Genomic DNA, 26,488 nt, shown 5'->3' with positions numbered 1-26,488 from the left:
TATGGAATCAGTGTTATTATTTTCCGTTTCATTTTTTTGACCATTTTCACTTTTTTAAAGCGATACTTTCATGTGGACTGTCGTAGTATTTTAAGGAGGTCCCACTATTTCTTAAAGGTGGTTAGACATGCTGTCCCACTCCAACGTGTCCAGTTAGAAACACAAGTGGTAGTAACTCAGTTCACATCGATAGTACATGTGAATAACTTTAGTATTGTGGAGAGAACCATCTGGAAAGGCTTTGAAACTCAATTTGCCATTAAAAATACCATTTTATTTATCCATTTCTGCTAAAGGAGCTTTGTTTCTGTTAGCCATCCACTTCCGTTCATGGATGTGCTATAAGACCCACTCCCGTCCTGTCTTGTCCCCTACTCGCTGCCTTTGCAGTGCTGCTGCGCAAAGGGACAGAGGGAGAGAGCAGCGCTGTTTAGTGTTTAACCGAGGATCTGTGGACTGCATGCATGGGAATTAATTAATTTTAAATAATAATAATAATAATAATAAATCGCTAATCGGGTCCAGTGTTTCCCACAGGTTGAAAATTTACTTGTGGTGGTGACGGCGCGGAGTGTGATGGCTGGGTTCAGTAATAAAAGGTTTATGAACTATTTATTGAAAAAAATTACTACATAACAAGATCATTTAGAAAGAAATAACCATTTACATATAAAACAAACCAGACTAGATGATGATGATACAGATGAAGTGTAGCCTGTGATGTGCTTGGGTTTGGGTCCTGCCCCAGGGAATTTTGAGTGTCAAACACTTCATTTCCTGCATTCTGGTAAACTTGTATGCACCAATTAATGGGTAAATTCATTTATTTATGTAAAGGAAAACGCAAGATTTTCCTTTGACGCTGGCTAAAACCTCTTTGGGGTGTTGCCAAAAATTCCTCTATGCAGGAAAAGCCCTGTAAGCGTGTCTAGAATGATGCTTCTTGATAACGAGGTTAGCATTTTTCATGACTAATCCTGGAAAAAACAAGCCATTGGATAAGTAACAATTTAGTCTGATGGCGTCTTGGTAATTTGTTCTGCTGCACGCTTTGTTTGTAGAGCAAATGACCAAGCCCAGCTGTTTCCAGAACATGTTGACTAATTCTTTGATGGTGTGTTGTGGAGAACTTTTGTGTTTACCCTCAAAATGAGTAAGAGAGGACGTCAACTTGTTTGCCAGTGAAAAGAAATTACATATTTTTAGTTTTAGAAGAGACAATGTGGAGTATATTCCTCCACCAGTTATACTGTTTTGATGATGAATTTTAAAAATGCATATGACAAATTTGGACTCCTTAATATGTGGTCATAAGGTTGAAAAAGATGCTTGGGTGAATTGTGTTTAATGACCTGGCAGAAAATGTAAATGATAATTTCCACCAGGGATTGAATGTCTATTTTTATAATATCCAGCATATTATTACTTATGATGAACTATTATCCATCCTATATTCTCTGCTAAGAGACTAAAGACTTTGTTTGTAGTGGCACAAAGTTTTGCTGAAACCATTAGAAAATTTGATTTTGTTGTGTTGTTGGTATTTGATTGATCTGCCTCTTCCACCCCTGTGAAACTACTATGCATTGTACATGTATTTGGCTATTCAATTGCATCATATTAATACTAATTATTATGTTCCACATGTATTTGCAATGTTTTGAAAATGCTCAAGCTTTTTTTTGTTTTTTTTTATCAACTCAAAACATTGGTAAATACTTAAAATCTAGTGTATACCTGCAACGTGTCCAGTTGTGCGTCTGCTTCTTACTGTTGCCAGTAATTTCAAGATAATGTGCATGTCTGTGTGTGTGTGTGTGTGTCTCTTTAAGGGTGTGGCTGGTGCTGGACGTTCCCAGGATGATGCCATGGTAGACTATTTCTTCCAGCGGCAGCATGGTGAACAGCCCGGCAAACATCGCTGGCCCACTGGAGACAACATCCATGACAGCCAGGTGTGTGTGTGCGTGTGCGTGTGCGTGTGTGTGTGTCACAAATGGTAACACTGGTTTTCTTATTTTATTATGTCATATGTGCTACATGCCATAGACATGTCTGAAAAATACTGTTGTTGCTAACATGGGAAAATGGGGGGGGTTAGAGGGAAACAAAGTTTTTCATAGTTTCAGTTCTATGTTTCAAAACACCAGCATCAGTGGCCATTTCATGTAAATAAAAAAATAAAATAAAAAACAATACGGACACAAACTACACATTTTAGTTGATGCCAATTTAAAGTCTTTCATAACTTTATTTTAGTGTTGCCTACTGTAATGTTCCTCAAATCATTTATCAAGGCAATTACTAATTAACATAGGTAATTAAAGCTGGGTTTATGTTTATATTTATGGTTGAGTATGAGAGACATAACTGGGCGCTCTGTCTGCAGGTGCGGTCCATGGACGAGCTGAACCATGACTTTCAGGCTCTGGCTCTGGAGGGACGTGCCATGGGAGAGGTGAGGCATCAGGTTGGATGGCGAGTCATGTGTGGTCTAGAAGAAGGTGACTTATGTGACAGTGCAGCTTTAATACCTCATCTGATAATAAAGGATTTGGGCTGTGGTTACTTAGGCATGTCAGCACAGTTTTGATGTTTAAACTTTGGATTAAACTCACTGGATTCGGGGCGACCTCTAGCTCACCCAGTAGAGTGTGCGCCCCATGTAGGCTGAGTCCTTGGCAGCGGCCCAGGTTTGAATCCGACCCGCGGCCCCTAGCTGCATGTCGTCGTCCCCCCTCCCCTTTCCTGTCTTCAAGCTATTCTCTCGATGGTCAAATGCTTTATGTCAACACTTGACCTAAAAAAGGCCGCCCTGTATTTTGTAACCGGCACCTGAGTGAACAAACACATGAAGGATTGCTCACACAGAGTCAAACTTGAATAACAGGAAATCCAAGGAAAAAGATATGGATTAGTTGTTCAGTGGCAGGCCTTTGAGCCAAAAGTGTTGTGGACTTGTGTTGCCATTGTTGTTCCCGAATGAAAAGCTCTGAAAGATGAGAAGAGACTAAGCAGAGATGTTTTATTTTTATTTTCCTTCATTTAAGCTGGGTGGACTGGTGGCATTTATTAAACACAGTCCACTCAGTAATTATGTTAATGTTGGACCAGTGCCTTCAATTAGTTTTGGCTTGTTGAACCGATTGCTAATGTATGTCCATTTGCATCTCATATTGGGTGGATAATGTTTGGCTGCTATGGACTGTAATATGTCTGTATTGCGATGTATTAACATGCTTCAAAAATAACCTAGAAATGGCAGATGAGCTCACACACACACACTTTCAGATTCTGACTCCCCATTCAACCATGAGTTTCCTGTTGCTAAACACATTTACAGAAACAAGGTCCCTTTTTAAAGTAAGAAAGGTGCTGACTGTAATAGAAAGTGAAGAGAGAGAGAGAGAGAGAGAGAGGGAGAGGGAGAGAGAGAGAGACTGTTTCAGAAAGAGAGAGAGAGAGACTGTTTCAGAAAGAGAGAGAGAGAGAGAGAGAGAGAGACTGTTTCAGAAAGAGAGAGAGAGAGAGAGAGAGATCCAGCCTGTTTCAGAAAGAGAGGTAACTTAATTCAGAGTCAGTTACTATGGTAACTGAGCCTGTGAACCTAACCTGGTCGGGAGCAGGTTTTCTTCAATAAACCTCAAGTTTCTCTCAGTCTCCTCCCTCTGACGCAGCGCTCTTTCATTTCCTCATTCATTCATTCAGTCTGTATCAGGCGCATTTTAGTGCAGTTTGTTATCTGCATGAATAAAAAAACAGTGTTGGTTTATTAACCGTGTTAGGCAGATTATAAAACATTTTTTTTCCTCAAAATATGGCATTTCCTTGTGTTGACGATCCCGTTGATGAAGAAGCTGTATTACTTCGCAGGGAGTTACACATACGTCGGGAGATGATATTGAGGCGACGACTATAGATGAATTTTCATTTCCAGATACTAGCCTACCTATTTGAGCGGTATCGTTTTTCTTCCCAGTCTATCTGTTATGTAGCCTACATAACCTTATCCGTCCTCATATCACTAACGTCACCCATCGTGGACATGCTCTACATCCCAGCACATCTTTGTGTCGTATTATGTTTTTTAGTTTTTTTTGCAAACGGCGACTCGATCGCTTTGAAATGTGTTTTAAACGTTTTTGTAGTGTTCCCTGAACACAAACCAGTAAGAGCCATTTAAAAAAAAAAAAAAAAAAAAAAAGAGTTCCACAGTATTGCAGGTGAATGATGTAAACCCTTTGAAATTGAAAAGGATTGCACCTAAATGAAATGGATTATAGGTTCAATACTATTTCACCAGTAATATTATACTTATCATTAAATATATCAATACCCTATATCAGAGTTCAGGGTTAGACTCAGTTTGTTAAACCTCCTTTCTGAAACGGGACCCAGGTGTGTGCATTACTGGAAATTGCAATGCAGCATTGGCAGCTTAACACTAAAATCAAATCAAACCGCATTCTGAAGGTTATCATGTTAGTCGGATTTAAGGACCCTTCTGCTCAGATGGTCGGTTATTAGGGCTGGGACGACTCGTCAACGTAGTCGATGTCATCGATTACGTAAACGCGTCGACACAAATTAAAGAGGACCAGCCGGCCTCTTTAAGATCGCAATTTTGGGAAAACTTCGAGACTGTATGGCTGGAGCCTTGCCCTCCCGCCTGGTGCCGTTCCCGCCTTGAAAACTTCGGTCTTCGGGTCCGTTCCAGTAGTAGGCTACAGGCGAGAGAGTGGTGGATAAGACGAGGACTGTGTGTCGGCGTTGTTCAGCAGTTGTTGGGTATGTGAGTGGAAATGCATCTAACATGCTGACGCATATCCAACGCCATCACCCAGATGTGTCAATCACTGGAACGAGACAAAACTGTCCAACTTCTCCTCCCTACGGTGCTTAACCAGCCTTTAGATACAAATAATGAAAGTTAAATTAAAGCGAGAAGAGCTTGGATGTTAAACAAGAGTTTATTCACTATTTTACCTACTGTTAAAAAAAAGCAAATACAGACCACTCTTTTTGCACTTGCTCTGTTTACTTTAAGTTTTTATTTTTGTATTCCTCCTGAAAGTGACTTTATTTTGTTGTTGGATTGATAGCTTACACCTGGCTTCAGGTTGCACTACAAATTAATTTTACTTGAACAGTGCAGTGTTAAACAATTTTAATAAATAGAGATTTGAACCTTATTGATTTGTTTTGTGTAAATTGTTAATAATTGAGCAATGGGAAAATAATCGCTAATTGAAAAATGAATTGCTAGATTAATTGTTTAAAAAATAATCTTTTGGGACAGCACTATGGGTTATACAAACAAATCACTTTATGTATAGTGCTTTTCATATTTTCCCCATTTGGCCACGTGCAGCCTTTTTACCTTGTTTTTCCCTTTCCCCCTATTTCTTCTCGGCTTTCCTGTGTCTTTGTAGCAGCTGCTAACTGGTAAGAAGTTCTGGGAGACGGATGACTCTGGGAAGGATGGACCAAAAGGGATCTTTCTGGACCAGTGGCGGGACAGTGCATGGGGTGCCTCAGGTACATACCAGTCTGGCTTACATTTGTGATATAGTGGGGGGCAGGGGGGGGGGAAGAAAGGGAAAAACAAAATTAACCATATTTTTTTTTTTTTTTGTGGGAAAAAAAGATTATTTTTGTTTTTTAAAAAAAAATGGGGGAAAAAAAAAAAAAAAATATTTATTTTTTTTTTTTTTTTATTTTTTTTTTTTTTTTTTAATTTTTTATTTTAACAGAACACCCCAAAACAAAAAATAAAACAGATTTTTTTTTACTTGAACTGTTCCATCCCTAATTTTATGCCTGAACAGCATTCCCTTGGAACAAAGGTTGCTATCCCTCCGTGCATGAATGTAATTTAACAGTCCGTCTTCTTTTCATGTTAGATCACTCTGTGTCTCAGCCAATCATGGTGTCTCGTCGGCCAGGGCAAGGTTTCCATGGCGGTGGTGAAGTCGGGGTGGGCTCGGTGATGTCACCGCGCTCTGAGAGTGGAGGGCTGGGAGTTAGCATGGTGGAGTACGTCCTCTCCTCCTCACCGGCTGACAAACTGGATTCATGCCTCCGAAAAGGACCTTATGTAAGTCTTGAACTGTGTTCTGTATTACATATTCACATTTCCTTATAATCCATTTTCTTTCTCTTTTACCATTTTTCTAATCGTTACAATCTTGACTTTTCATGAAACTACTTCAGCATCACGTCTTTTGATAAACTCAACACCCTATCTGTCATTTTTATCTCATTGTTTGTCCTCTGTTAGCCTGTGATTATCAAACAAGGACAGGTCTTTCACATTGTCCATGTCAGCCTGTCCTTTCCACCCTGTGTCTTTGTGTGTTTGCCATCTGTCACTGTTTGATTATCAGCTCCTCTGTGTCTTGTCTCTGTCCATCACACAGGGACAGAGAGATGGAGAGGTGGAGGAGGAGAAGAGGGACAAGCCAAAAGCATCGTTTGAAGGAGAGAAAATGAAAGAGTTGGCAGAAGTTGAAGTTGATGTCATTAACGACGTCATCAACCCTAATGGGCTGCCCGTGCAGAACGGCCTTGACGTCGATGTCAAAGAGTATGGGTAGGGCTCAGCGTGACACAGGCACACACCCACTCACAACTTTAAATGCTTCTTGCTTTACAATCAGCATTTTAGATGTAAACTGAACTCCTTCTTTCTCACCCTTGCAGTCGTCCCCCAGGCAACATGCCGGCCCCTGGTCCTGAGGGCGACCTGCTTGGGGGTCCTGGGGGTGTAGGGGCTGATGGCCTGACACCCCTGGGAGGTGGTGGAGGCCCCAAACCTCCTGAGGACTTCTCTGGCGTGGAACAAGGGGGTGTCACCATGGACCCCATGGAGTCCGTGATGGAGCCGCTTCAGTTTGACTACAACTCCCAGATGACCATGGACTCTGCGCCCACCGTGGGCTTATTCGATTATGCCAACCAGCAGCAGGTAAGAGGAACAGGCAGGGAGTAGTACATAAACATTTGTCATTAGCGCTGCATGAGATTAAAATGTGATTCACCTGTTGATGTGCTGTTAGCAGCTGTTCCAGAGAAACAACGCCCTAGCAGTGCAGCAGTTAACAGCAGCCCAGCAACAGCAGTATGCCTTGGCAGCAGCACAGCAGCCTCACATTGGTAAGAGAGAGAGTGAATGTATGTATGCATGCATGGACAAATGAGCAGGAGAACTGAATTATCTAAGACATTTATTGGAGTAATATTATATATAATGTATTAATATAACTTCACTTTAAATATCAGACAAAAGTAAGATTCCATCACCTTATCGTGGTGGAGAGGTTTGTGTGTCTCTGTGAACCTGAGGGCTGTGTTGTCTGGAGCTTTGTGCTCCTGGTAGGGTCTCCCAAGGCAAAGTGGTCTCAGGTGAGGGGCCAGACAAAGAATGGTTCAAAAACCCCAATGGAAAAACAAGGTAGAAATGGAGTGACCCTGCCCGGAGGAAGCCCGGGGCCCCCGTCTGGAGCCAGGCCCAGACGGCGGGCTCGTCGGCGAGCCTGGTGGCGGGTTTGCCACGGAGCCCGGCGGGCACAGCCCGAACAAGCTACGTGGCTCCCATCTCTCCAGCCCATGGGCCCACCACCTGTGGGAGGAACCGCTGGGGTCGGGTGCGCTGCCACATGGGTGGCAGTGAAGGTCAGGGGCCTCGACGGACCAGACCCGGGCAGCAGACGCTGGCTCTGGGGACGTGGAACGTCACCTCTCTGTGGGGGAAGGAGCCGGAACTGGTGCGGGAGGTGGAGCGCTACCGGTTAGATCTGGTGGGGCTTACCTCTACGCACAGTCTCGGTTCTGGAACTGTACTCCTGGATAGGGGTTGGACTCTTTTCTTCTCCGGAGTTGCTCAGGGTGTGCGGCGCCAGGCGGGTGTGGGGATACTAACAAGCCCCCGGCTGGCGCCCGCTGCGTTAGGTTTACCCCGGTGGACGAGAGGTCCGCCTCACGCCTGCGGGTTGTGGGGGAAAACTCTGACTGTTGTTTGTGCATATGCACCAAACAGGAGTTCGGAGTCGGCCTTCTTGGAGACCGGTGGAGTCCTGCATGGGGGCGCCAGTGGGGGAATCCATTGTTCTGCTGGGGGACTTCAACGCTACGTGGGCAATGATGGAGACACCTGGAGAGCGTGATTGGGAGGAACGGCCTCCCTGATCTAAACCAGAGCGGTTGTTTGTTGTTGGACTTCTGTGCTAGTCATGGATTGTCTATAACGAACACCATGTTCGAACATAGGGATGCTCATAAGTGTACCTGGTACCAGAGCACCCTAGGCCGAAGGTCAATGATCGATTTTATAATCGTTTCATCTGATCTGAGGCCGTATGTTTGGAATATCCGGGTGAAGAGAGGGGCAGAGCTGTCAACCGATCACCATCTGGTGGTGAGTTGGGTCAGGGGGTGGGGAGAGACTCTGGACAGACCTGGTAAGCCCAAACGTGTAGTGCGGGTAAATTGGGAACGTCTGGAGGAGGCCCCTGTCCAACGGACTTTCAACTCCCACCTCCGGCGGAGCTCTCGTTGGCATCCCTGTGGAGGCTGGGGGCATTGAACTAGAGTGGACAATGTTCAAAGTTTCCATTGCTGAAGCCTGCGGCGAGCTGTGGTCTTAGGGTCTTAGGTGCCTCAAGGGGCGGTAACCCACGAACACCGTGGTGGACACCGGTGGTCAGGGAAGCCGTCCGACTGAAGAAGGAGTCTTTCCGGGGATATGTTATCCCGAAGAGGACTCCGGAGGCAGTTGCAGGGTACCGGAAGGGCCCGAAGGGCTGCAGCCTCTGCCGTGAAAGAGGCAAAGCGCGCGGGTGTGGGAGAAGTTTGGAGAAGACATGGAGAAGGACTTTCGGTCGGCACCAAAGTGCTTCTGGAAAACTGTTCGCCACCTCAGGAGGAGCGAAGGGAACCATCCAAGCTGTGTACAGTAAGGATGGGACACTGTTGACCTCAACTGAGGAGGTAATAGGCGGTGGAAGGAGCATTTTGAGGAACTCCTGAATCCGACTAATACGCCCTCTATGTTAGAGGCAGAGCTGGAGGATGATGGGGGATTGTCGCGATTTCCCGGTGGAAGTCACTGATGTAGTCAAACAACTCCACAGTGGCAAAGCCCCGGGGGATTGATGAGATCCGTCCAGAAATGCTCAAGGCTCTGGGTGTGGAGGGGCTGTCCTGGTTGACCGCGTCTCTTCAACATTGCGTGGAAGTCTGGAACAGTGCCAAAGGGGTGGCAGACTGGGGTGGTGGTTCCCCTTTTAAAAAGGGGACCAGAGGGGTGTGCCAATTACAGGGGTATCACACTTCTCAGCCTCCCTGGTAAAGTCTACTCCAAGGTGCTGGAAAGGAGGGTTTGGCCGATAGTCGAACCTCAGGTTGAGGAGGAACAATGCGGATTCCGTCCTGGTCGGTGGAACAACGGACCAGCTCTTCACTCTGCCAAGGATCCTGGAGGGGCCTGGGAGTATGCCCAACCGGTCTACATGTGTTTTGTGGATTTGGAGAAGTGCGGCACCGGGTCCCCGGAGGATACTGTGGGAGGTGCGGCAGGGAGTATGGGGTGAGGGGTCTCTACTCAGGGCCATCCAATCTCTGTACGACCAAAGTGAGAGCCTGTCCGGGTTCCGCCGTAAAGTACGGACTCGTTTCAGGTGAGGGTTGGCCTCCGCCAGGGCTGCGCTTTGTCACCAATCCTGTTTGTAATATTTATGGACAGGATATCGAGGCGTAGTCGGGTGGGGAGGGGTGGCGGTTCGGTGGGCTGGGGATCTCATCGCTGCTTTTGCAGATGATGTGGTCCTGATGGCATCATCGGCCTGCGACCTTCAGCACTCACTGGATCGGTTCGCAGCGCGAGTGTGAAGCGGTTGGGATGAGGATCAGCACCTCTAAATCGGGAGGCCATGGTTCTCAGCAGGGAAACCGATGGAATGCCTTCTCCAGGTAGGGAATGAGTCCTTACCCCAAGTGAAGGAGTTCAAGTACCTTGGGGTTTTGTTCGCAGTGAGGGGACAATGGAGCGGGGAGATTGGTCGGAGAATGCGGCGCAGCAGTGCGGTATTACATTCCATCTATCGCACCGTTGGGACGAAAAGAGAGCTGAGCCAGAAGGCAATGCTCTCGATCTACCGGTCAGTTTTCGTTCCTACCCTCACCTATGGTCATGAAGGCTGGGTCATGACCGAAAAGCGAGATCCAGGGTGCAAGCGGCGAAATGGGTTTCCTCAGTACGGTGGCGGGGGGGCGTGCTCCCTTAGAGATAAGGGTGAGAAGCTCAGTCATCCGTGAGGAGCTCGGAGTGAAGCCACTGCTCCCTTTGCGTCGAAAGGAGCCAGTTGAGGTGGTTCGGGCATCTGGTGAGGATGCCCCTGGGCCTCCCTAGGGAGGTGTTCCAGGCACGTCCAGCTGGGAGGAGGCCTCGGGGAAGACCCAGGACTAGGTGGAGGGATTATATCTCCAACCTGGCCTGGGAACGCCTCGGGATCCCCCAGTCGGAGCTGGTTAATGTTGCTCGGGAAAGGGAAGTTTGGGGTCCCCTGCTGGAGCTGCTCCCCCCGCGACCCGACACCGGATAAGCGGACGAAGATGGATGGATGGATGGTTTGTAAGTCAGTACCAGTGACTCAGTGGGTGCTGAAATTTCTAGTTTTAAATTTTGGAGCAAAAGAACATAAAAGTTGCAATAAACTACATGTTGTTGCAGTCCTGTTGTAACTAGTTAATGCTGGGTTAATAATTCTTAGGTTTACCAAAAGGCAAGTAATGCTTAACAAGCCTAAAGATTATCTCAAAAACATTTTGGTCATGTGCTATCCTAACAAATCTGGAGAGCTTAATTTTTTAAAATTAGTATCTAGAATCTTAATTACAGTTTTGATTGAGTATGTCAGTATTTATCATGTGTAAAACCTTTTGGCCCTGGGTCACCTTTTCCATGTGCTCACAGGTCTGGCCCCAGCGTTTGTGCCCAATCCTTACATCATCAGTGCTGCTCCACCAGGGACAGACCCCTACGCAGCCGGACTAGCAGCAGCCGCTACACTCGGTGAGACATGTGTTTTGAAATGGAACCTGAGCTCCATTAAGATGCTCTTGGAAGGATTTAGAAACACTTATGTTAATTAATTTCACACATTAAGGATGTGTACAGTATAAACGCAGACACAGTCGTCCTAGCTCACTCTGTATTTTGCGTATTTGTTTGTGTCTAGGTCCGGCAGTGATGCCTCCCCAGTACTATGGTGTGACCCCCTGGGGGGTCTATCCTGCCAACCTTTTCCAGCAGCAGGCTGCTGCAGCCAACAACTCGGCCAATCAGCAGGCTGCAAACCAGGGCCAGCAGAACCAACAGCAGGTCAGTCGGCTGCTTGCCAAAAGACTTGCATGCTGATAGCGTGGCTCAAGATGTTTCTGTCCGAGCTCTGCTTGCCAGATGAAATGTGCATTCAGTGTTACTGCTGCTCTTCTTAGATCTATGAGCTGAAAACCCTTTTCAGCCTGTGTAGATAATAAACCAACCAGCAGGAAATGTTTCATCCAACTGTTTATTTACTCTTGCTTTGCTCATATATGCTTATGCTAATAAAAGGGAATTTGCTATATCCTGGCTATTTATTCTGTGCCACAATTTGTCTCTCTGTGTGTGGGCATATTGTTTTTAGAAATGAACTTAACTAGAAGAAAATGTGAACATGATAGAAAGTTAATTCTACAGCACACTGCAGGTTCTCTGCTTTGTAACAGATTTTGGAGCACCATTTTTGTATTAGTTTACATATTGATGAGGATTCAAATACCTCTTGTTTTTCTTCCTTTGTAAAGGTGATGCGTGGTGGGGGCAACCAGCGACCTTTGACCCCCAGCCAAGGTCAACAGAGTCAGCAGAATGACCAGCTGGTTGCAGCAGCAGCAGTCAACTCAGCCCTTGCCTTTGGACAGGGGTTAGCAGCAGGAGTCCCTGGTGAGTGTGACACTCTGCAAAACTGGTTTCTTTGGCAAAACTCTAAATCAATGAAATCTAATTGCATTTGCTAATACTGCACAATTTCCAGATATTTAAGTTATAAAACTGTTTAGTCTGACTGTTCAGTCAGGGACAACTAAAATTACCCACCACTGCCTATTGCTACATGAAAGAAAGGAAATGCTAAAATACATTTAGGTACACTCTGAATATTCCTTTGTTGTTGTCTCTTTCTCAGGCTACCCAGTCCTGGCCCCTGCAGCCTACTATGATCAGACTGGGGCCCTGGTGGTCAACACTGGAGGTAGGAGTGGCCCTGTCCGCCTCATGGCCCCTGCCTCTGTCATCATATCTCCTTCCGCAGCACAAGCAGGTAAGACACCAGTGCATGCAAGGTCTCAAAGGTCTGGCCTGTCTCTATTCACTCCTACCAACAGGACAAAGAAGGATGTTGTGCACACAAACAGATTGCACATCATGGTCTTTAAAAACATGTTCTAAATGTCATGTCCATGCAGAACATGCAATTAAGAGATTACGAGACTGTATTTTCAAGTCTGTATTTCTACAAGGAGTTCCCTTGAGTTTGTGTTGTTAATGTGAATGTAGACACTAGTATGGGGAATGTGGGTTTACATTAATATTAGAGATGATGCAAATAATTGTTGGTTATGGTATTAAAAAAAAAAAAGTCTCCCTAAATGTACTCCATCTTCTTAAAAATCTTTGCAGCACTTGGTCATCAATTAAATTAAGTTAGTATGAGTATTTAATGGTTATATGATCTATTGGAAGTTGTTAGAATGAACACTTTGGTGGGCCAGAAGGGGAACCTGTGAAATCACTTATTCTGTTGTCTCTCCCTCCAGTTGCAGCAGCAGCAGCCTCTGCAGGTGGCGCCAATGGTGGCCTAGGTGGTGGGGCCAATGGTCCATTTCGTGCCATGACGTCCCAGCAGGCTCAGCAGCAGGGTGGCCCTGGTGGTGCTCTGGGCGGAAGCTCCTTCTACGGATCCTCCTCCCTCAGCTCCTCCTCCCAGAGTTCCTCTCTTTTCTCACAGGGCTCCGGCCAGCCCGGACCAGGTTCTGCCTCCTTGGGCTTTAGCCAGCAAGCCTCCTCCTCCCTCGGTGCCACACTGGGGGCCACGCTGGGAGGCTTTGGCACTGCAGGTAGGAATACACCTTTACCATTTGGTCTACTGCTGGAGAGTATGTCAGAGTGATCAGCTGAAGTTTTTTGGGGTCTATAGTTTTAGATTCAATGTAAGTGGCGTTGTGGCGTGCATAAAATTAGCTGTTAAAGTGTGGAACTTTTACATATAAATGAAAATTGTTACATTCAAGCGTTTGCCAAACAAGTTAAAGTTAAGTTAGTTTATTAACTCCACAAAGCGATGAGCAGTATACAAAGTGCTGCAACCAACCTCGCTCGCTCACTCACAGTTCTTCAAAACGTAGCTGCTTATTCTGGCTTTTTGATTGGTTACACAGTGTGTTGGTCTACCTGTATTACCCAATACCTTAACAGGCAGAAAGGGGGAGAGACCACAATGAAACGTCGTTATTATAAATTCCACTGCTTTTCTTAAACACTTCAACGATGTTTGTATAATTACTCTCACTACCAGAGGGGGTAGACAAAAGTTCCTCACTTCAGCTTAATGATTAAACAAATATAAGAACAGAAGAGTAAATGTCCAGACACACCGAGCCGATAATCGGCCGTCGGACAGTCTGGCGAGGTCAGTGACTCGAGTCTGTTCGGTGTGTTCTGTGCTGTCGTCCGTCCGAGTGGCTGTCGACCTTCATTTTGGCCGATTTGACGTGTATGATCGGCGGGGCGGGCACTGCCGGCAGTCGGACTCAAATGACCCATCTGATTGGTAGAGTGCTAACCTGGAAACGGGGAGCGGAATAAGCATGACTAGTCTCTCAAAATCTGACAAAAATCTTTTAAACTGACCTTTGAGGATCTGAAATGAAGACCGATTCAGCAACTGCATGGCCTATTTCTCATTTAAAATGTTTTCAGAAACACGTTTCGGTGAACTATTTTAGTACAATATGAGACCGTATGTCTGTCTTTGAATTTCCGGAGAAACCAGACCCACGTGATGCGTTCGTCCAATCAGCTGCGATAATACAGATTAGCGCCGCCTGATGTTATGGAGACGTATTGCGTCTCGTCGCTTTGGTGTGTTCCGAGGCATTTTTTTGACCAACTCAGGGAGACTGATCAGTCCAAATGCCTTTTCTGCCGAGCGTTGGCCGTCTGGTCGGTGTGTCTGGGCCTTAACAATGCACTATTCCTCAAGATACCTTGATCTTATTTATATCTTTGTCTCCCTCTAGTGGCCAACTCAAGTGGTGGGAGCGGTTCCAGGCGGGACTCCCTGACGGGCAACAATGAGCTGTACAAACGCACGCCCTCCAGCCTCACTCCGATTGGCCATGGAGGCTTCTATAATGGCACCTTGGGCTTCAGTCCTTCCCCTGGCCCTGTGGGCATGCCCCTTCCCAACCAGGGCCCCTCCCATTCCCTAACACCTCCACCTTCCCTGTCCAATCACAGCTCCTCATCCAACCTCAATCTTGGTAAGTGTCTTTGATTCAAGTGATTGAGATTACCATGGTTGATTGGGTTTTGTTTTACAGTAATGCCACTTGAATAGCTACTTTGTGACTCTGGAAACTGTGCTCTTTTGCCAAACACAAAGCTAGTGCTATGTGTTACATGCCAGAATGTACCATGTATGACTATCAATTAGCGTAACTTACCTGATTGGTCTCATTATTTTCAAAAACTCTTAAGGACACAACTGAAAACACTCCATGAGTGAATTTTGAGCTTTAAAGACTTAATTTCCTGCATTCTGATAAATTTTTAGGCACAAACTTATGGTAAAAACATCAAAACACAAAATTCTGGTGCCAGGTAACAATTTAGAATGTAATGGAATATAATGCAGTAAGGGGGATTTTTGCATCCGATCACACTTGACCACAAAGTCCAGTTCATTTGATTAGTATGAATTGCAAATGTAACATCATAGTGTAGTGTGTAATACAGTTTAACTGCCGCTGTTAGATGAATGGGGCTCAGCAGAGAGACGGAGCAGGACGCCGTAGCCTCTACAGCTTGTTCATGGAATCAGGGCAATAAAGCCGATAAAGCGGTTGCAACTGTGGTTTTCATGCCTACTAGAGTACAGCTTACAACCAACTGTACCAAAACACGGAATTGGACTACAAGCCTAATTAACGCAAATGAAATACCTTTTTCACAGGTAATAAAACTGAGATGAATGAGAGGGAGGCTGGCTGCTGAATATCGGACATTTTGGCGCATGTGATTTTCCTTTGGTGCTGGCTAAAAACCTCTTTTGGGGGGTGCCAAAACTTTCTCTATGCAGAAAAAACCCTGGCTTAACGCATGGACCTGTGCCTACTTTAAGTACTAGGCCTAAACGGGACATTTTTGTAGATGCCCTGTTGTAGTCTCATAGCCAAGAAATGTATTGTTCACATAGACTTGACTTGACACATATCTACATTGATTTTGTAATGTCAGATGTACAGTATGTAATTAGATGTTAACATTTACACATTGTTTTCAAACAAGTGGTACTAAATGTGTCGTACCTACCTCAAAATCAACGTCTGTTCCATTTTTTAGGCAGCATGTTTTCAGGGATTAATTACGACTGAGACTTTTGTTGCTTTGTGTGTGTTTTCCATAATTGCCAGTTGACAGAGTGAAGTGTAATACAAACACTTGAGTGTGATGAAACAACAATCAAACTAACTGACGGAGCCAAGTCAAGGCTTTATAATTAGTGTGATAGATTGATTACCTGGCTTTAGCTATTTTAAGTCTTTAAAGGTGTCCTACTATACAGATATGAACGGTAGTAAATAGCAGCTTTTGAAAGGAGGTAACTGATCTCGGACATCCTCAATTACAATGTGTACATACACTAACTAGAATATTTGTAAATATCACAGGTTACAAATCAAGCCCGTCCACCAGCAACAAAACCAAAGAAGAGTGTTTAGGTACCACCTGGCACAGATATTGCCTGAGAATTTGAGAAACAATCTAATGCTGTTGAAAACATTAAAGGATAATAATTCTTAATCAATATTTGAGGCAGTGCTGCCATCCAGTGCTATGTTTTTGTGCTGCATAGCTATAATGCAATTTTCATGATCTCAGAATTTTAGTACTGCAGTGTCATCAATTAAAGAATAATCCATGGTCTTGTTTTTTTGGTTCAGGCCTTGTATTTCAGATTTCCTCTAATCGCAGTGCTTTGACTATTGGACTCAGATTTTGAACAGTACCAGTTCTAACAATCACCTCCCTATTCTCTCTGACCACACAGGAGGCCTGACCAATGGCAGTGGGCGTTTCATCTCTGCAGCTCCAGGAGCAGAGGCCAAGTACCGCAGTGCCGCCAGCTCAGGCTCCTCCCTCTTTTCACCCAGCAGTCAGCTGTTCCCGTCGTCACGGCTACGATACGGCATGTCAGACGTGATGCCGTCAGGCCGTAGCCGCCTGCTGGAGGACTTCAGGAACAACCGCTACCCCAACCTCCAGCTCAGAGACATCGCTGGCCACATCATGGAGTTCAGCCAGGACCAGCACGGCAGCAGGTACACGCTCGCTCACTCACTCACTCACTCACTCACTCTCACACACACAAACCTAAAATACACAGGAGAAAAAAAACACATCAGCAAAACACAGGGCACCGATGCAGGTATATCCCAATTTGACTAACTTGCCTTTCATTACAGATTGAGAAAAAAAAGTAATTTAAAGGAACACGCCGACTTATTGGGAATTTAGCTTATTCACCATAACCCCCAGAGTAAGACAAGTCGATACATACCCTTCTCATCTCAGTGCATGCTGTAAGGCTGTCTGACGCCGCCAGCGGCATCAAGCCAGCACAGAACATGCAGGTGAATGATTCCAGTAATCCTACTGCTCCGAATTGTGACAAAAGTGACAAAATAACGCCAACATGTTCCTATTTACATGTTGTGATTTGTAGAGTCACAGTGTGTACAAAAACAACGTAACATGAGACACAGCCATCTTCTAACTGTAAACAAACCGGGAACTATATTCTCAGGCGGAAGAATATAGTACTTGGGCGGAATGATTTGCTTTGCAAAAACCTGTCTGAGAATATAGTTCTCGCCCTCGCTAATGCCTGATTTATGGTTGTGTGTTGAATCTATGCTGAATCTGCCCTATGAATTGCGCTCCCCATGGATGTATTAAGCGCGCCCCTCGTAACAACGTCCACGAAAGAGGACCAGTCAGTCTGTTTAGGCAGTAGCGTGTGTGTCGTGTATGATCATGTGAGTATCAGAAGTGTAGAGGGATTCAGAGCATGCAGCAGGGTTTCCGCAGCATCTTAAATCTAAATTTAAGGCCTTAAAAAGTCTTTAAATTAGCTGAAATATTGTGTCTAGGCCCTAAATTAATTTTAGACAGGTCTTAATTTTCCTACGTCCATGTAACGCTAGCTCCTAATGCTCATTGAAATGCTCTCGCAGCGCTTAAGAATGTTTGTTTATTTATTTTTTATGTTCCTTGGTGTTGTAGTTCTTTTTTTCGCAGTAGCGCCAAAATCAGCATGTGAACGTAGTAACGTTAGGCAACGGTCAGTGCAAACAAAGTAATTTAATATATCCTTGCAGATGTTGCCAAAGTATTAGAGCTAACATGAGCTGACATGGCTATTGTTAGCCTTGCTACCGTAGTGGCTTTTTCCCACAGACAGTGCTTATGCCGTTTACATTACTCATTAAAAGTGGCATTATGGTGAATAATAAATAACATTATGCCATGTATGCCTGGTCAATGTTCCGAAATGTGGAGTTTTGTATGACGAAATGTGTGATCACGTTCTACTATTTAACATACCAAAGGCGAGCATAGAGATACAAATATATGTATAATTATACAGTCTATACTGGCAGTATAGGCATAAACCAATCGACATGCAGCCATCAGCAAATTCTGCTGAGGATCTGGCGGCTCCAGTCCCGGCAGTACCTCCACACTGCCTAGGTGAGACCCAAACAGCAGCTTCGCAACTCCCGTAAGCGACCTCCGTGTTGCTTTTGGATCAGAGCCAACAGAGCGGAGGCGTTCTGGGTTGGGTACCGAAATCCGGTGCCAATATGTAGGCGGGCTGAATAGCAAAGCGGATTTCGGTGCCTCATTTTGGTGCCACTGAAACACCTGCGCTGCTCTCTGGTGCTCTAAAACGGACATCAGAGGCAACAGAAGCATCGCTGCATGTAACGCTAGATAACATTACACTTGGCAGCATGGTAACATTAACCAGTAGCTGCTTAAATACGTTTACATGCTGAAAGTAAACGGTGTAACGTTAAAGTGTGGCAGTATTTCACGGGAATGATTCCAACACTGTAACATCCAACAGCCTGCAGTTAAAGACTCAGAGTTGTCGACAACAAATAACCTAATGGTATGTTCACTTACAGTTGGTAAGTTAGTGGTGCATACAGTGTTATTGTAAAATACCCATCATCTAGTGGTTCTTTTGTTGTCGTATAACTGCAATTGACTAGTAAATTAAGTTTTGTTATAAGTAATTGTTATTCCATTCTCAATTTAAAAATAAATAAATAAAATAAAAATGATTTGAACATTTGGCCTTAGTAATACACAAGCCGTGCTCTTTTATTTTAGTGTATCGATTCAGGCACCTTTGAAGGCACCAACACCATTTTACAAGTTTAATTGTTTTAGGACCGGTATCAGAAAACGATAAGACACCAGTCTTATAATGCGAGTGAGGAAATCAGTTTGTTTCAGATGTTTCCCGACTCTGACATCTGCCGTTTTTTGTTTTGTTTTTAATGTTGTGATATAGGTCTTAAATTTCATTCATAATGGTCTTAAAAAGTCTTAATTTTGACTTAGTAAAACCTGCAGAAACCCTGATGCTGATAACAAAGTATATTTTGTAACTTAATCACTAGTTGTTATTATAAAACTAATATTATATTACACCCATCTTGAATGTCATCGTTTATAAGGGCATACAAAATGTATTGATTTAATAAAAATTTGAATTTTTTTCATGCTTGGTTAAAAAAAATACACATTCAAAAATGTTAGTAGCTTATTTTCTGCATTTTCCTTGTTTATGAAGTAAACTCATGATGCCATTAAATCGCAATTGTAATCGCAGTATTATAAATTGCAATCACAATATGACTTTCTCCAAATCGTGCATCCCTAATTTTCAGGTTCATGCTCAATATATATACTGGTATAGACTCCTTTAACTACGTGCCTCTGAATAGAAATAAGGATTTTGGCAGTGAATGTGATGGGGTTATTTCAGACATGGCCTTCTTTCACAGACAGTTTAGTCTGCGTTACCTATTTAGGCCATATATGATAAAGTATCTGAATAGATAACGAAACAAACGGTGTACCTCTTTATGTGAAACAATCCAGAGAGGGTCTAATTTGAGGGCAGCGCCCCTGGAGGTCACTCTGGGGTCCTGGTTTCTGGGTCTGTCTGGGTTGAACCAGCCCTGCCTCAGATGCAGTTGCACTTTTCCACTGAAAGATTTATTAATACACCATGACGTCCAGTCTGCACATTCCAGACGCTTTTTTCCCTCAGTCTTTTCAACATCACTATCCTTTATCTCTGCTTTTTGCCTGGCATCCATCACTTCACCTCACAGGCTGCATGATTCCTTCTCCTTGTCTTTTCTCCACTCTGAATTTCATCTCCTTTTGTCTGACTGTTCCCTCAGGTTAAAGATATCGGAGCAGCTCTCTCTGTCTTTGTACATCTGTTTCACTTTATTGCTCTGTCACTGTCTGATGTGTTTATTTGTCTTTGTCTTCAAGTTCATCCAAACTTTGTGAATCCACTCTATATACTGGGTTTCAGGAGAGCAGGATTTATACTTTCTCAAGAGTCTTTTTTTAATATATATTGCAAAAGCTTTGAAAACGAAATTGAAGAATAACAAAAGAAGAGGTATCTGTGGTTAATATAATGCTTATTCTCGGTCGCTAACAGGTTTATCCAGTTGAAATTGGAGCGAGCCAGTTCAGCGGAACGCCAGCTTGTGTTCAGTGAGATTCTGCAGGCGGCCTACCAGCTCATGGTGGACGTCTTTGGAAATTATGTCATCCAGAAGTTCTTTGAGGTGTGTATGAAAATTCAAGTCATTGTCATCAAAGTGTAAAAAACTGAATTTGATTTGCAAAGATTGAATTAATGGGGACGTTAGTCAGTGTTTCTCTAATAGTGCACCTGAGTTTTATCTGCTTTGTGGCCTGTGTGCAGTGTCCGAAATTAACTTTTTGACTCACCGGCCGAGTTGGCATATTTTTAATAAGGTCTACATAACAAACATTTATGGTTGTGGTTGCAAGTCCTGCTGGTAGGGATGTTAATGATTAACTGTTAACCGACAATAGGATTTTTGACCGATTAACCTAAAATTCAGTTAAACCAATGTTAATAAAAAAAAAAAACTTTTAAAAAACATCTCATGCATGATAAAAATGTAAATAGGCTATACGATCTATTTCTTAACTGCAAATTAACTTGCTAGTCCTAACTTTGAACGAGCAAGTTGCGTTTTAAGCTTTTCTTTTTTCTGCTTGTGGAGAGCTACATGACACATGACACTATATCAGTGAGGACCAGCAAGTTAAATGGGCCGTCTGAGAGTATACCAGGCAGACACACAGCTGGCAACCTGCAGGTGGAGGCGGTGGAGACAGGCTCAGACATACACACCGTGGGCCGCTGTGGACTTGTCGGTCCCGCAAGCGGTTTCAGGAAAGTGGCTGCGTGTGTCCAACAATGCACAGAACATTAACACTGGTACAAGTCTACAGCTGTCTGTGGACACTGAGTGCGGAAAATGTGTCAGAGCCTCCCGAACAGGTGAACGGAGACTCGGTTTCCTGCTTGTTGGTCAATGGTTAATGATTGGTTAACATGTAATTTCATTGTGCTTTCTTTTGGAAGGCTGGCTGCCAAAAATCGCCACTTACTAGCTAATTAGTAGCCTGAGGTAAACGCACAGAAGTGTGTGTGTGTGTGTGTGTGTGTGTGTGTGTGTGTGTGTGTGTGTGTGTGTGTGTGTGTGTGTGTGTGTGTGTGTGTGTGTGTGTGTGTGTGTGTGTGTGTGTGTGTGTGTGTGTGTGTGTGTGTGTGTGTGTGTGTGTGTGTGTGTGTGTGTGTGTCGGCCCGCCCCCCGCGAAGCTATGACATGCAGAGGAACAGAAGAAAGTAGCTGCATCTTCACCAAAGAAGACTGAGAAACAGAATATGAACTATTTTGGTACAAACATTTACTCGCCATGTGGTGGATAGCCCGCTGAGATTTACTCGCCAAACGGAAAATTTACCCGCATTTGGCGACTGGCCTGTGTTAATTTCGGACCCTGCCTGTGTGGCTGTGTAATGAATCTGGTATTGTGTTGTGTATTATCAAATGGATTAGAGGATTTACAGGCTTATTTTGTGTGTATTTGTTTCAGTTCGGCAGCCTGGACCAGAAGCTGGCTCTGGCAGAGAGGATCCGAGGTCATGTGCTGTCTCTGGCCCTGCAGATGTACGGCTGCAGGGTCATTCAGAAAGCTCTGGAGTTCATCCCCTCTGATCAGCAGGTCATTGTAAGTACACTAGTTCTCTTTGCACTGTATGAAATATAAACAATGGAAACAGACTGTGCCTTTGTACTAAAATTACCTTAATTGAACCTTTCCTGCCATAACCCTGCTGTGATTTTGGCTTGTTACTTGGCTAAATATACTTTTTGAAGTGTTCCAATTGCAAAGCATATCTACTATCCATGTACTCATATTTCAGTTGTGAATGAGGGTGCATTGCTCATGGATCACTAATTTCTGTTTATATAGCAGAATACTGCATTGATAAAGAGGTGTGCTCCTCACTCTGAAATGGCATTTCTCATCTACATTATTGGTTTTATGTTGGAGCTGCCTCGTGGAGCAGCAGGTTCCTTGCAGGCATTCTGTCATCAACGATGAAAGAGGCTAATGATACCACAGTTTATATGCAAATATAGCTGAATATCAACAGGAAGTAATTGTGCTTGAATTCAGTTTTTTTTGGGGAAAGAGTGTGTGTGTGTGTGTGTGTGTGTGTGTGTGTGTGTGTGTGTGTGTGTGTGTGTGTGTGTGTGTGTGTGTGTGTGTGTGTGTGTGTGTGTGTGTGTGTGTGTGTGAGAGTGTGTGAGAGTGTGTGTGTGTGTTCCATCGCTCCTTAATGATCCTCAATAGATTTCTCCAGGGCAACTGTTCGAAGCCCAATGTTAATTGTTGGTCTGTGAGAAATGAAGGAGAGTTTGGAAAATGCTTTCAGGCAATATTTGATTTCTCACAAACTATGACATGCCCTTCTCCACACTCTGCCTCTTGCTCTACTCTCCCTCTTCCTTGACCTCTGTCCTCCTCCCTGCAGAGTGAGATGGTGCGGGAACTGGACGGCCATGTGTTGAAGTGTGTGAAGGACCAGAACGGTAACCACGTGGTGCAGAAGTGTATCGAGTGTGTCCAGCCTCACGCGCTGCACTTCATCATAGACGCCTTTAAGGGACAGGTGGGTCCCCTCTGTGAGCGCACACTCGCAATATATTTTCACATTCGATCACTGAGGCCTGCCAATGCTTGGCAGACATCCACACACACATAAGTTTACTTGTGTGTGTGCATACACTGTCGCTGCCTTAAGGCAGCAAGCATATTGTAACCGCCAAAGTACATAGACACATGTACTCAGTCCTTTCCAGGGACATGGTACGTTGCTACGGCAACAGAAACCTCAACCCAGTGGCAACATCTTTCATCCGCCAGCTAAATGTTACATTAGCATAAAGCGTTAAAAGAAAGATTTTGTGTCCTTGCATGTGCCTTTTGTAAGATACTAATGAAAGGTTTCAGTTTTGAGGAGCCAGGATGTCAGGATGCTCTGACAGTTAATCTCACTGATGTGATTGTTTTTGCTTCTCACACATTTGCATGTTGTTTAACTGCATGTTTTCTACGCGGTGGCTCAGATTTGTTTGTGTAGCTGAAAGCATGACAGGAATTTGCCTTCACCTTCCCTGCAGGGGTGGGCAGTGTGTGTGAAAGTATGCCTATGATAGTTTTTTGCTGTAATCCTCTGTGCCTTTCAGGGAAACTGGTTTAAACCAAGGTAAATTAGTGCCGTGTTCAACTCACAGCAACAGGATCATTTGGTGTATGTGTTGAATAAGTAAACACGTGTAATTATGTGCGTCTCTCAGGTCTTTGCCCTCTCCACTCATCCTTATGGCTGTCGAGTCATCCAGCGCATTCTTGAACACTGCCTTCCTGAACAGACGCTGCCTATACTGGAGGAGCTCCATCAACACACAGAACAGCTTGTGCAGGTAACGCACACAAACTAGCACTCGCTGCTTTCTTTCTTTTTCTGCCAGTTATGTTTTTCAGGATAGTGACACTGCAAAAAGCGTCTCTCAGTCCAGACTTTTAAAGTTATTTAGGTAATGTTTCTGCGTTTGTTTTGTTTTAGGACCAGTACGGCAACTATGTGATCCAGCATGTTTTGGAGCACGGCCGAGCTGAGGATAAGAGCAAGATAGTGGCTGAGATCAGAGGCAATGTCCTGGGACTCAGCCAGCACAAGTTTGCAAGGTAAATTCCAGAACACAAATACAAGATTTCGGTCTCATCTTCCCTCCTTCTTTAAAACAGGTTATTTGTTTCTCCACAATTGCAACCAGACTTTCTCTCTTTTAAATGTACCTTCATTCTCATCCCTCCCTTCTTTTCTCTAGTAATGTGGTGGAGAAGTGTGTGACCCATGCGTCACGGGCAGAACGGGCAGTGCTGATAGAAGAGGTGTGCAGCCTGACTGAGGGCCCCCACAGTGCCTTATACACCATGATGAAGGACCAGTACGCCAACTATGTGGTGCAGAAGATGATCGATGTGGCCGAGCCCTCCCAGCGCAAGATCGTAATGCACAAGGTAGGTGGGAGGTTGTTGTTTGTGTCCCATCAAAATTCTGGGATAATGGGAGGTGGTTTCAAACCTCTTCCAGGCCAGTGTTTTCACTAGAATTATTTGGGTGGTAGAAACTGAAATCTTGCACTAGACAGATGTGGCACACGGGGTGATACTGTATTGCTATTTTATTTATTTTTTTAATAGAAAGGTTTAGTAAGGAGAGGAGCTTTCAGGATTGCAATGTTACAATTAATGTCTTTATTTACAATATTTTCCCTTCAAAGCAATCAAAAGACTGTATATGTGTGATTAAAGGGTTTAGAACATAATTGATTGTATTAGGGATATATACTGTATATATTCAACCCTTTCATTCAATGATTATAAACATTTTTGTAGGCTATTGAGAGGGTAAACAAGGCAAATACAATGCCATTGTTGTTCTGCAATTATAATTTGTTTTGTATTTGGAGCCACGGAAGCCCTAAAAAAAGGTGTGTTGGAAGTGCTCACTGTCCATATCCAATTTGAACATGTGCAACACATGTTTGTTTTTTTTTGTCTGTGCAGATCCGGCCTCACATTTCCACCCTGAGGAAGTACACTTATGGAAAACACATCCTGGCCAAGCTGGAGAAGTACTACATGAAGAATGGCGTTGACCTGGGTCCTCTCTGTGGCCCTCCCAATGGCATCATGTAACACCCCCCCTCCCCCCAACTTGAAATAATCAAGTCTACGACATGATCTACTTCTCCCCCCACACCCCCCACCCTTTACCTCCGCCTCCTTAAGCTGTCATGTCTACCAGCCCCACCCTTATGTCCCTGTCTGACCCTACAGAGGACATCATGCCCACTTTCCCCCTCCAAATCCTACTCGCCAAGGACGTTGAGTACCCCTTGTATCCTTGTTTCCATGACAACCCTTCGGGAGGAGCCTGTTGCTACAGGCAGCCTTAGTTTTTTGTCAGATTTTTTGCCCCTCCCCCACCTGATCCCAGGCCAACTGTACTGGGGGAGGGAGAGGAGGAGGACGGAGTAGAGAGAGAGGTGAGACCTGTTCCACTAATCGCTCCGCTCCCTCCTTTTTGTGTTTTTCCTTTCATTTCCTCTTTTCTGATAAACTCAAGTCATTTCACTTTTTGCTACTGCTGCACACACAATCCTAGTATCCCCTCCTCCTCCCATCCTAGCTATTTACCACTATGAGGTGGAACTAGTATTTAATTTGTCAGACGTCACAGAATCATAGACGAATACACACATGCCATTAGCTAACCAGCAGACAGATCATTTAGCATGGGAGATTCGTTTTCTGGTCTTGCTTCTATAAATATAACGTGTATACTTGGTGTAGACCTTTGCATATATATATAAATATATATATAAAACTTTGTAGTTTTTCTGGTTTTTGATGTTGAATCTGTATCTATAATGTATCCTAGTAGTGACCACATACTTCTGACTGTATAATTGTACATTTGTAAACCCTTGTAATGTAAAAGTGCTTTACCACCCTTTTTGGTATGAGAAGAAAAATGGAAAAAAATCTCACTCTGAAAAATCTTAGAAAAAAAACCCTGTGCATTTCAGTGTATATTCTCACCTCCTTGGTTGTGACATATGAGTTGTTGTATATTGTAAATTGTAATATCAAATTTTTGTTTTGAAAAGCCCTTTCTATACAGCGTAGTACTTGTACAAAGATTCGCCACGCTTGGTTTTATCTTTATCTTGTCACTGCTTAACTTAAGACTTCGATCTCCCACTGACTCCCAATTGGACACGTTCTGTTAGACTTAGTGGTGTCTTCTGGTTTATGTTGAAGGTTTTTTGTTTTTGACCTTTTTTTAAGATCTTTTTATAGGAATACTTTACCCCATGAAATGTGTCATGTGTTTGGGTATACTGGCTGGGTGGGAGAAATAACTTTTACTCATTTAACCTCCCCCGCCCCCCCAAACCCCTCTATTACTCATGACTGTTTTCAGAGTGGTAAACCCATGGATTGTACAGAGGACATTCTTGTGTTTTTTTGGCATTTCTCTAGTGCTGTAAGTGCTGTATCATACTGTCTATGTCCTTTTGGGTGAGAGAGGCAGCCCGCCACAGTGCGGTGTACATTTGGAGCAGCCTTGTGTATATTTACTACGAGCACACCTGTAACCATATGTGTATAGTTAACAGAACCTGTGTATGCTTATTGCCTGGGCAACTATTTTTTGTAACTCCTGTTGTAGATTGTCTCTAAACAATTGTGTGATCTTTATTTTGAAACCAAACTGAACAAAAAAAACTTTGAAAATGTAACTGTCTCAAGTGTGCTTAATTGTATTTTTGAGAAAACCCAGTGTGACAGGAAGGAGCAGACACACGTCTGTTTTTCTTATTTTAAGTGTTTGTTATAAAAGGGACAATCAGGATATGTGTCATAGTTTCTAATCCAGCC

General features: G+C 44.0%; 1 protein-coding gene across 4 annotated transcripts in view; it reads left to right on the top strand.

Moving 5' to 3' along the window:
* The window catches only part of pum1 (pumilio RNA-binding family member 1), a 35,006-nt gene extending 8,657 nt beyond the window's left edge, over positions 1 to 26,349 (top strand). The window contains exons 3-23 of one of the 4 annotated variants that reach the window (XM_039820164.1): positions 1,833 to 1,955; positions 2,390 to 2,458; positions 5,436 to 5,538; positions 5,904 to 6,097; positions 6,420 to 6,592; positions 6,703 to 6,967; positions 7,062 to 7,155; positions 10,973 to 11,071; positions 11,238 to 11,380; positions 11,848 to 11,986; positions 12,228 to 12,362; positions 12,859 to 13,158; positions 14,341 to 14,583; positions 16,374 to 16,644; positions 20,082 to 20,211; positions 21,560 to 21,694; positions 22,506 to 22,643; positions 23,332 to 23,457; positions 23,601 to 23,722; positions 23,866 to 24,058; positions 24,608 to 26,349. In XM_039820164.1, coding sequence (XP_039676098.1) covers positions 1,833 to 1,955; positions 2,390 to 2,458; positions 5,436 to 5,538; positions 5,904 to 6,097; positions 6,420 to 6,592; positions 6,703 to 6,967; positions 7,062 to 7,155; positions 10,973 to 11,071; positions 11,238 to 11,380; positions 11,848 to 11,986; positions 12,228 to 12,362; positions 12,859 to 13,158; positions 14,341 to 14,583; positions 16,374 to 16,644; positions 20,082 to 20,211; positions 21,560 to 21,694; positions 22,506 to 22,643; positions 23,332 to 23,457; positions 23,601 to 23,722; positions 23,866 to 24,058; positions 24,608 to 24,739 — 3,327 coding nt within the window. In that variant the 3' untranslated portion in view covers positions 24,740 to 26,349. Of the gene's footprint in view, positions 1 to 1,832; positions 1,956 to 2,389; positions 2,459 to 5,432; positions 5,539 to 5,903; positions 6,098 to 6,419; positions 6,593 to 6,702; positions 6,968 to 7,058; positions 7,156 to 10,972; positions 11,072 to 11,237; positions 11,381 to 11,847; positions 11,987 to 12,227; positions 12,363 to 12,858; positions 13,159 to 14,340; positions 14,584 to 16,373; positions 16,645 to 20,081; positions 20,212 to 21,559; positions 21,695 to 22,505; positions 22,644 to 23,331; positions 23,458 to 23,600; positions 23,723 to 23,865; positions 24,059 to 24,607 lie in introns of all 4 variants that reach the window. The other 3 variants (XM_039820163.1, XM_039820161.1, XM_039820160.1) reach the window with 3 other exon arrangements.
* The last annotated feature ends 139 nt before the right edge of the window (positions 26,350 to 26,488 follow it).

Source organism: Perca fluviatilis, chromosome 13 (assembly GCF_010015445.1).
Source record: "Perca fluviatilis chromosome 13, GENO_Pfluv_1.0, whole genome shotgun sequence".
Classification (NCBI taxonomy): Eukaryota; Metazoa; Chordata; class Actinopteri; order Perciformes; family Percidae; genus Perca; species Perca fluviatilis.
Note: the sequence above shows the minus strand (reverse complement) of the source record. Positions and strands in the feature narration are given on the sequence as shown.